This window comes from Aotus nancymaae, unplaced genomic scaffold, assembly GCF_030222135.1.
Source record: "Aotus nancymaae isolate 86718 unplaced genomic scaffold, 86718_ANA_hifiasm-v0.15.2.pri h1tg000014l, whole genome shotgun sequence".
Classification (NCBI taxonomy): domain Eukaryota; kingdom Metazoa; phylum Chordata; class Mammalia; order Primates; family Aotidae; genus Aotus; species Aotus nancymaae.
The window spans coordinates 71,851,331-71,862,529 of record NW_026988425.1 but is presented as its reverse complement, the minus strand read 5'-3'; the positions used below and the strand labels follow the sequence as shown (position 1 = coordinate 71,862,529).

At 42.2% G+C, this 11,199-nt stretch overlaps 1 protein-coding gene across 1 annotated transcript in view; it reads left to right on the top strand.

Moving 5' to 3' along the window:
* Nucleotides 1-399: 399 nt before the first annotated feature.
* HOMER1 (homer scaffold protein 1) overlaps nt 400-11,199 on the top strand; it is a 141,483-nt gene continuing 130,683 nt past the window's right edge. Inside the window, exon 1 of the mRNA XM_012462095.2 lies at nt 400-1,779. Within this exon, the coding sequence (XP_012317518.1) occupies nt 1,775-1,779 (5 nt within the window). The 5' untranslated portion in view covers nt 400-1,774. The remainder of the gene's footprint in view (nt 1,780-11,199) is intronic.

The following is an 11,199-nucleotide window of genomic DNA, read 5'->3' as shown; positions in this document are numbered from 1 at the left end:
CTGGTGTGGGGCGCGGAGGAGGCTGTGGCGGCCGGGAGCGGGGCCAAGAGCCAGCGGAGGAGTAGAGCTCACTGCCCGCCCGTCGCCGGCCTGTAGGGGAGTGGGGGGAAAAGAAGGACGGACGAACTGAGGGCCTGTCCCCGGCCCAGCTCCCCACGGGGGCCGCTCGGCCCCGCACCACCAGCCTCTCCGCCGCCTCGCGGCTGCTGCTTTCTCCTGCTGCCCGCTGCCCGCTGCCCGCTGCCCGCAGGGCCCGTCGGGCTCCCGGGACCGCTCCGCGTCCCACCTCCCGGCCGCGGCTCCGCGGCGGCCACCGCCTCCCGCTCCCTCCCGCAAGCAGGGGGAGGGACCGCCCTCGCCCCCCGTTCTCTCCGCCCCCTTCCCGCCCCCCGCAGCCTGCTCTGCCGCCGCGCTTGCCTCACGCCGGCGGCGCTGACCGGGAAAGCGGCACCCTCCGCTCTGCCAGTCAGCGGGTGGAGGCAGAGGCAGCCGCGGGCTTCAGGCCGCCCTGGCTGGCGTTGTTCTCTGCCGGGCGGGAGCCGGAGGCCGGCGGAGGCGGGCGCTGATGGAAGTGTGAAGAGGCGGCGGCGGGGCCCGGGGAATGTGAGGCGGCGCGTGGCGGCGGCGCGGAGCGTGAGAGACGAGGAGCAGGGGTGGGGGCGCTGGAGCGGCGGCTGCGCTACGGCTTCAAGCCCAGCTCTCCTGGCCCCGACGCGGGCTTAGCCTCCTGCCTTGGCTCGGGCGAGCGCCCGTTGACCCTTCGGCCCTCTCCTCCTGCTGCTCGCCCGCCCTGGAGCTGGGGGCAGGGTGCCATTGGAAGCGTGGGGCTTGGCTCTCTGATTCATTCATTCTCCGCTGACTGGAGCCTCAGACCCTCTGTGCTCCGAAGAGAGGAGGGAAGAGGGGGCAGCCGCGAATGAAGGGCCGGGTGCGAGCCGGGCTCCATTGTGCTCGGCGGCGAGGGGCGGGAAGGGGCTGAGGGAGGTGGGATCGGGCCCCCTCCTCCAGCTCCGCGGCGTGCGCTGCGCCCCCAGCCTGCTGCCAGCCTGGAAATGGCTCCGTTTATTCTCCTTGGGAGAATGAATCGATCCTGCCTAGCCTTCTCTTCCTCCTCCCCACCTCGTCTCTGCTCCGAGTCTTAGGAGGAGAAACACTAAAAAAGACAGATTCCAATGTGGAGTGCCGTGCAGGTTGCGAGCTGCTGGGTTTGCACTTCGAGGAGATTTTTCTATGTAGTTTTTTTCCTAATGTGAGCGCAGGGAAACAGTGGCATTACTGCTTTTGGGATTTTTATTCACGTGCGCGTCGCGTTTGGTTGCTCGCTCCACCCCTGGGGACCTGGTGTGGAGAAATTTGAACCCGCAGCCTTAGCTCCGAAAAGGCCGAGTTACCTGGCTCCCCCTGAGTGTCGAGGAGAACTTGAGCGAAATGACCAGCGAACTCATTTTTAATAGGACTTGGTGAAGCCGGATTCTGCATTTTCCTACTTGTAGACTCATTTTATGGAATAGAGTTGATCGCTGTCTCCTCCGCAAAGCATTTTAACTCCAATAAGCAAATGCCGCCTCTGTTTGAACGTTTTGATATTTACAAGAGAGAAATCATTTTACCTAAGAGAACTAATTGAATTGGCAGCATCCTTGAAATACCTCCGGACAAGGATCTGGGGGTGGGGGTGGAAAAGCAACTGCGAAATAGCAGACGGAGAAATTCCTTTGGAAGTTATTCCGTAGCATAAGAGCTGAAACTTCAGAGCAAGTTTTCATTGGGCAAAATGGGGTAAGGAATTTTGTGCTTAACAGCTTCGAATCTGTTTATGTATGTGTATTATTTAGCAGTGGTGGCGATTGTGTTTTGTGTTTTCAAATAAACTTGCCACCTTGCTAAGCTGGTCATACTTTAAAGAAATAAGCATGCTAACCTTTTTGGTTATTTTTGCATTTTTGTAGAGTAGTACCAGAGGTCATAAATAAGGAGCACATATCGTTTGTAACTTGAATATGGATTTGTGAGTAATATTTACAAAGAAACGCATCCTACACTTTACTGGTCAGACCGTTGCATCAGTTTGTAATCAGAATCTCATTATCTTAGCTTTTGCTGATGGTTCTCTTTCAAAGAGAAGTACTGCATTCTCTCAGTACTTTTAGAATAATCAGTTGCACAAAGGAACGATTGTAGTGAGTGGTTAGACAACAGTCCTTGAAAGTGATCCAGAGTAAATTGTTGCCCTCACCGTGCCCTCTGTTTTGCCCTTGAATATTCAAAGCTAAAATGTATAGAATTGATTTACTGGAGAGTAAAACGAAAATCTGAAATTCAGTTTTACTGGTGCGGTCACCATGGTGCGGGTGCATTCCACAGGAAAAGGCTTTTTGTTGAAGAAACTTGTTCACTCCTTTGGTTTTTCGCTTTTAAGCTCAGCCCTTCAGTTTGTGTTAACATATCAAATCTACACCTGCCTTCAGACCCAGAGCCAACCAAAAGTGCATTTTCCAGCCTTTTATTAACTCTTCACATTGTGGGTTGATGAAATGCTAGTGACACTTCCTAATTTAAGCTGGAAACCCATAATATGTTAATGGAGTAACCTCATTTCATTGACATATTGTCAGTGCTTTTTGGCAGAAGGACTTTGAGAATTTTCTCTTTGTATGTGTGGTTGAACAAACACATCTAAAGTGTAGTTGAAGGACAGGTTTTAATGGACTCTGAAATTCATTGTGATGCTTTAGGGATGTACACATGCTTGAAACTTTCTGAGGAAAGTTCTTGAATAGTACCTTCTTTTTGGAGTTAGAATTTGAAGTTTAATATGCATAGCTTTGAACATTTAGAACATGTTGTAGGAGACTTTCCTCAGGAATTAATGACAAAAGTGATAATGGTTTTAAAAACTTAAATGACAAGTGATGAGTGTATATATAACTTTCATGATTTGGGGATACTGCTAAGAGTAATTAAAATACCTCATTCTATTTCTAGCGCTGCTATTAGTAGCTTAGTGATCTGAGGCAAATTACTTAACCTCTGTGGACTGTATTTCTTGTCTGTAAAATGAAGGAGTTAGAGATGACTTAAAGATTTTTCCAACCTATAAAAAACGAATTATTTTCTTTTTATTCTCCTCATTTCAGTGATCACTATTTGGTTTCTGGAAGTAGATCTTTCTGATGGAGACCTTTTTCTCTCTAAGCAGTTTAAGCACTTACGCTGAAAAATAATGGCATTTGAAAAATGTTTTGGATGAATTGCACCCATTTAAAATGAGAGAAAATACTGAAAAATACTACTGTTCAAAACCTTTGAAATATGGCTTCCCTTGAGCATCTGCAACTCTGTTTAAAACATGTTGGAGGAAAAAAAAATCAAGCAGCAGTTTTTCATGTTGATGGCTGCATTTTGTCTAGACTGTGGAGTAGCAGCACCATGGAAGAAAATCAGTTTTCCACAACCTTTAAGCTGCATGAATGCCCGTCATTTTACCAAGGGAAGCTTAGAATGAATTTTTTTTTTCCTGCCTCAGATTTATTTGTATAAATACCACAGGAGGACCTCAGCCCCATGCAGACGGCGGCCTGGGCTGGGTGGTGGGGGTAGGGTCGCACTAGTCCTTCCGTCCTTACGTTGGTAAACAGAGATCTTTACTCTGAAGCCTTTGTAGGGGCCTGGGCACCTTTGGGAGCCTGAGCTGGAACTGAAGCTGGAGCTGCATGCAGCCTGGGCCTTGGTTTGATCCTTGGACTTGGCCTTGGCCTTTAGCCGGCACAGCCTGAGCCCCTTGGCAGTGCGGGCACGAGCATGCTTCCCAAGCTTGGGGTGGGCAATGTAGGCAAGTCAATTGGGCTTGCGGCTGACACCCTGTGGGATCTTGGGCTTAACCTCCTTGGGCTTTATGAGGACCTTGATAGCCTCGGCACGTGCACTCATGGCCTTGGTGGTGTTAGCCTGCATCTGTAGGCCCTTCTTGTTGTGCTTCTTGGCAAAGCACATGTTCCTCAGGAACTTAGGGTCCACCCCTTTAAGAGATTCGTATCTTTGTGATTGGAGTTTCTTGGTACCATTTCTGTGCCATTTTCGGGACCGGTTGTGTGTGGTATGTGGTTCTTGGACTTGGCCACGTTTGCACCTTAAGCCACTGCTCTCGAAGGGCCTAGAACTGGAAGAGAGGATAATTTAATACTGAGGGGGCTAGTGTTTAAAATGGGAGAGTAAGTGCCACACCTAACATGCCTTTAGACACTTAGCAAAATTAAATTTGTTTACAAATGAATGTATCCGCCCTTTAGTTAATAAAGTCCTATGTGTGGACTGAGGAGATAAAGGAGTGAGCATTTGTGGTGCGTTTTTTTTTTTTTTTTTTGGAAAGCCTATATTTGGAGTTGTGACCCTTTCTGACCCTTTCTCATTGATAGTGACTTGTTTTATCTGAGTTGAGAGAGGAAGGGTAGGTGGAAGTAGAAGAGAAGAGCATACAGCAAAGGCATTTGCTGACATTTCCACATTTTATGGGTATTTATGCCTAATATTTGTGGAATTAGCATAGCTGCCTGGACCTATTTAAAACAAAAGCAAACAGGACTTTAAATGGCCTTTTACCTGGGCAATCCTTAATAACCTTACTGTAATAGATACCTAAAATTAAATACTGTGAGTAAAGTGTTTCACATATTACAACTTTTTTTTTTAACTAATGTTAGGTTGTAATAAGGATTTATCTTTGTCTTAATTGTAGATATTATTGCAAGTCTAGGGGCAATCTAAGCAAAGGAATTATTTTTAATAAAATAAGTGATTGGGCAGAAAAAATTTATGGCTCCCCTAATAGTAGTTGATGAACTTTGTGGAAATGGAAAAGAACAGCTGAAACTTGACAGTTGGCAAAGTCTGTCAAAGTATCTTGGATGCTGCATGAACTGTTGTTAATTGCAGTGAAGACAACTAAAGTAAGGGTTTGTAAAATAGGTGTATCAGATCCCCTAAAAATTAAGGCATTCATTTACATAAAATGAAGTCTTTGAAAAATTTTGAAGCCTCAGTGAGGAGCCCCTGTTAGGTATGACCTCCCACCCCCAACCTCCAAATACTATCTCATAATGACAGCAGTGAATCAGTAGCTATTTCAGAACTATTAGAGTAAGCAACAGAAATCTAGTAATTTCAGCCAGTTACTTCATGATACCCTTTGTTTTTACTTACCTCATATTGGTGACCTAGTGCCATCAGCAGTGGATAAGAATTCTTTCTCTCTTTTCCCCTATTAAGAGCTAGTTATACATAAAATGGGGCTCTCCCTGCTAATGGAATCTGTTAATGCTGTTTCTGATTTATCTCACCTGCCCATGGGAACCTCTGGAGTCCTTCCTCTCCCTTTTTCCCCAAATAACTTCCAGAAGCATGGAAATGAGTGCTGCTACATTGCAGCCCAAACTGAGTTTCTTTGCTGAAAGACACAAAGCTGACACCTCCTTCTGCCTCGGTCTGCATTCTGCTCTCTAGGGGTTGTAGCAAAAATGTGAAAATCTTGATCCAATACTGTGAATGGGTTTTTTGCAAGGATAATCATCCTATCATTCCTGACAACAGACGGGTTGGATGCAAGTCCTTAATTCTTCATTTGTTCATTTAACCAACTTTGAACCTGTATTATAGTGCATGTACTTAGCTCAGTGCTGCTGATATGAAGGCTGGTACAATGTACTCCTTCCCTTAGTTTATACTTTAGAAGTTAAGAAGACAGTCAAGCCTAAAATTAAAATGTGCAATGAAATTTTGTAGGAGCTATAATAATGTAGGGGGTTATAGAGACACAAAGTGTGTGTGTTGGGGGGGCATTCGCTGCTGAAGGAAGGATAAAAAGGCTTTGTGGGGAGGTGATAGGTGTTAAATACTGAAAGACGAGTACAAGTGAGCCTCTTAGACAAATTAGAGGGCATTCAAGGCAGAGAGAAAAGTGATTGACAATACTAAAATGAGGAACTGAAAGAAGTTTGGCATGACAAGCTTATTTGCTTGAGCTCCCTTTGGTGTAGCAAAAGATAGGTCTAGAGCCTTATTATTCAGGGGCTGAGTTAGAGAGCCATGTAGATAAATGAAAGATTGGATGATCCTGTAGTTTAGTGTGTTTGGAGGGTTTTTTGGCTATGACCCATTGTAAGCATCTTTACATTGCAACCTAATATGCTTGTATATAAATGATAAAATGTCACTACATGATACCTATGCTTTGTATGATCCACTCTGGTAGTTTCTATTCTGTTCCATTCTATTTTATTTTTAAGATAGACTAATGATGGTGACCCACTCTATTTAAAAACGCTATAGTAGCAACTGGTAATTTGAAAAGCACTTCTCTTCTGTGTGAAGATTACTAAAGGGTTTTAAGCAGAGTAAGGACATGATCAGGGAAGTAGAGTGAGGAAGCAGTTTTAAAAATCATTTAAAATTTGGTTTTGTGTCTTGCATCCTGTGGAAACACCAAGCCAGAACAATGAACCCTGGCTGGGTAGAGGAAGTGGATAGTTGGGCAGGCCCTGGAAAGTTCCAAAGTGGAGAAGGAAGGGATGGTGACTTAGAGATGTATAGTTGGCTGAGTGGGGCTCCTTCAGAATTAGGGCATTTCATGTGCAGAGGTAATAATGTAGCAAAGAGCATGGTGTGTTCCTAGCAAGGTCACTAACTCAGATGGGTCATAAAATAGTGAATTTGGGAGTTAAGGGGTTGATAGAAGAAACTTTCCTTATTCATAGTTTATAGTTTTGAGTGATTAAACATCTCAGAAGAAAAGATGGTAACATCCCCAAAGGTCTAACCTCCCTACTGCCATGTGATTTTTGTGTGTTTTTTTTTCTTAAGTCTTTAGTGTTTAATTGAAGTATTTATTTTTGGTTACTGGATTGTTATTTGGGATTAATATAACTAACTGGACAGAAGAATAGGGAAAATAAGTGCCGAGTGCTTAATGTTTACTGATATAATTTTTTCTCATGTATTTTTTAAGTGACTGACTACAAAACAATTTACGCTGATTTATATCTCGGGACCTATCTAGTGGAATGAAATGGCAGTTTTTTTGTGTGTGTTACATATTTGTAATGCCTTATGACCTATGGCTAATATTTATTTGCTTTTGAAAAATTGAGTGACTTTGAGGCATTGTACATTTTCAGGTTTGTTAAATATTTTCATTTCAAAATAATCTATATATGATAAAGAATATTTATGTAGATTTTAGGTCATCTACAAGAATTGAGATAAAATTTTCAAATCTTAATGAGTATTGCAAGAGTAGGTGAAACTTTTTAAAAGCGAATCATTCAGTGGTCTTCAACATGTGAATAAAATCATATATATATTTATATTTGTTTTCTTTCTTTCTTTCTTTCCTTCTTTCTTTCTTCTTTCTTTCTCTCTCTCTTTCTTTCTCTCTCTCTTTCTTTCTTTCTTTCCTTCTTTCTTTCTTTTTCTTTTCTTTCTTTCGAGACAGTGCAGTGGCCCATGCTGGAGTGCAGTGGTGCGATCATGGCTCATTGCAGCCTTGACCTCTCAGGCTCAAGTAATCCTCCAACTTCAGCCTCCTGAGTAGCTGGGACTTAGAGGTTCACACCACCATGGCAGGCTAATTTTTGTATTTTTTGTAGAGATGGGGTTTCATCATGCTGCCTAGGCTGGTCTTGAACCCCTGGACTCAAGTGATCTGTCTGCCTTGCTATGAGCCATCGCACCTGGCCAAAGTCATATATTTTAATCTTAATTTTTGTAGCACACCTCTCCATAGTCTCTAAAATTAGAACATCCATAATGACTCTCTGTTAAAAGAGTCAGTTTTATTGATGAACTTATGTTTTTAATTTTAGCATTTCATACCTTTTGATACTCCTTTTTCCATCTGTCCTGAGTGTAACATGTTGGTCATTTCTGTGCTCCTTCATGAAATGTCTGAGAAAGGAAAAAAGGGTGAAACTGGTAAGAATCCTGCTTGTTTAAACAGTATTTTTGAGGGAAATTATATTATCGACACATATAGTCTTGTTTTGTCTTCTTTCATTTTTTAAAATCATGTTTTTAAAAGTTTTAAAAAATTTGTTCACTTCTCTAGTAAGTACAATTTAGAACTATTATTTTTTTGTCTGCTAAACATTTCAGATAATGGAATTAATTTTATAGGGACATCTTTTTAACTATTCTTTCAATGAGGTTTTGACCCTCCAATAATGGATTGTGAAGCCAGTATGGCTCTTGTGTAGCTAAAATAATTTTATATATAGAACTAACATTTGTCTTAGTTAAGAACTGAATTTTATTTACCTTTATATGTGTTTTTTTCTTTTAAGGTAGGCTAGTAAAGGAAGGCAGAAAGTCACTGTTTTCTGTTTTGTATCAGAAAATAGAAGTGTTTCTAAACCTGCCCCCAAATCAGCAATCTAATCAATATTTTATCTTAATAGTATACTTACCTTTGCATTTTCTCTACCTTTTGAAAAATCACCATCTCTTAACACCTAATACTAATATTAGCTTAAAAAATAGCTTGACTTTATGAACATCTTATTTTAATGTTCTTCCACAAAATAAGAAGAGTTTCCATGTTATCTTTTGAGAAGTGTTGGCACTAAGTCGTCAAAACACAACAGTTGTAAGAATTGAGGACTTTTTGTAAAATTACCAAGCAAGAGTTAGGTAGAAATTAAACATAAGCAAATAACTGTGTTAGGAGCCACAGATACTAAGGCTATTTCATTGTAAGGTCATTGAAAGTCATGTTTATTATGTCAGATCTATTGGCATGTCTGGATCCATGTGGTCACATGCTTCAGAGTCCAGAGGCCTGTAGAAGAGAATGTCCTTGATTTCCCTCTCCCTTTTCCCCAGAATGGTTTGTTCCTCATTTGTCACTGTCTAGTTGGGGAGTCTTTTTTGAGATGGAGTCTTGCTGTGTTGCCCAGGCTGGAGTGAAATGGCTCGATCTCAGCTCAGTGCAACCTCCACCTCCTGGGCTCAGGTGAACCTCCTGCTTCAGCCTCAAGAGTAGTTGGGACTATAGGTGGCGCCACTATACCTGGCTAATTTTTGTATTTTTGTAGAGCGATCCTGACCTCAAGTGATCTGCCCACCTCGGCCTTTCAAAGTGCTGGGATTATAGGCATGAGCCACTGCACCCAGCCTAGTTGGGGAGTCTTAATAGAAATCTGCTGAGAGGCATAGCTCTGATACATATCTCTTTGGGTACTATACATTGTTCTTCCTAACCCACTAGTTTACAGTGCAGTACACATGTGCAATATTGGAAGGATTTGGGGGAATTAGTGCTCATATACAGAAAATCCTGATTTCCAGCAGTTGGGCCTATACAGTTATTTTTCTCATAATTTTTGTAGCTAAATTTTTGGATCCTTTTACCTTTATATTTACATATATCTCAATCTTAAGTAGTTATAATCTTTCTTCTGTTTTACTTAAGTATTTATAAGGGTTGTTCTGAACAAGACTTCGTGTGAGTTGGAATTTTCTGCCTAGTTACTTTCCAGTTGCCCTCATTAGGCTCTTAATGATCATCTTTAGGACATGACTATCAAAGACCTCAGAATACTCATGTTAGGAATTTCTGTCAGTAAGTCCTCCTGGAAGGTAAGTCTGTACATTCCTAAATGTATATGGGAGAGTTATTTTGAACCTATTATAATATTTAAGTTGTTTATCCCTTTACCTTTCTTTGCCCTTTTGTTTTTTGTTTTTTTTTTGCTTATTCCTTTGTAAAACAGTACTGTTTTCTCTCTAACTCTGTTGTTAGGAATCACTGTCTCATGGCTTTTAACATTAAAATTTGTGGGCTTTGCTTAATCACCCTGCCAGCTCTCAAGATGTTTACAGATTGAGGATTCCACCTACTCTTGTTTACTCAGTATTGTCAGGGATCTGTATACATTAAGCTCAATGGGACTATTCCCAAGTCACTCTTAAACTCATCTTTCTTGAGATTCTGTTGATTAAAAAAAAAAAAAACTAGGTCTTGCAGGCTGCTGTTTTCCTTACCCAACTGATAATCTATAAGATTTTAGTTGTGTATTTCATTGCTGCTTTCATTTAGTATTTTACTATTGTTAAATCGATATTTATTTCTATGCCTAATAGTGGAAATAGATATTAATGATGACATTACTGTTTAATTTTATTTTGCAACATGTTAGTACAGATGCTTTTGAACAACATAGGTTTTAACTGTGTGGATTCACTTATATGCAGAGTTTCTTCCACCTCTGTCATCCCTGAGAAAGCAAGACCAACCCTTCCTCTTCCTCCTCCTCAGCCTACTCAACATGAAGATGAGGAGGATAAGGATGTTTATGATGATCCAATTCCACTTATGGATAGTAAATACATTTTCTCTTACAATTTTTCTTTTTCTTTCTTTTTCCTTTGAGACAGAGTCTCACTCTGTTGCCCAGGCTGGAGTGCAGTGGTGTGATCTTGGCTTACTCCAACCTCTGCCTCCTGGGTTCAAGCAATTCTCTTGCCTTAGCCTCGTGAGTAGCTGGGATTATAGGTGCAGCCACCACGCCTAATTTTTGTATTTTTAGTAGAGATAGGGTTTCGTCGTGTTGTCCAAGCTGGTCTCGAACTCCTGACCTCAAGTGATCTGCCCACTACAGCCTCCCAAAGTGCAGGGATTACAGGTATGAGGCACCAAGCCTGGCCTGATTTTCTTTTCTTTTTTTTTTTTTTTTGAGACGGAGTTTTGCTCTTGTTATCCAGGCTGGAGTGCAATGGCGCGATCTCGGCTCACCGCAAACTCCGCCTCTTGGGTTCAGGCAATTCTTCCGTCTCACCTTCCTGAGTAGCTGGGATTACAGGCACGCGCCATCATGCCCAGCTAATTTTTTGTATTTTTAGTAGAGACGGGGTTTCACCATGTTGACAGGATGGTCTCGATCTTTGACCTCGTGATCCACCCGCCTCGGCCTCCCGAAGTGCTGGGATTACAGGTGTGAGCCACCGCGCCCGGCCCCCGATTTTCTTAATAACATGGTCTTTTCTCTAGCTTACTTAATTGTGTGAATACAGTATATAATACATGTAACATACAAAATGTGTGTTAATTGACTGTGTTATCGATAAGGCTTCTAGTCAACAGTAGGTTATAAATAAAGTTTTTGAGGAGTCAAAAGTTACATGCAGATTTTTTACTGAGTGTGGGTCAGT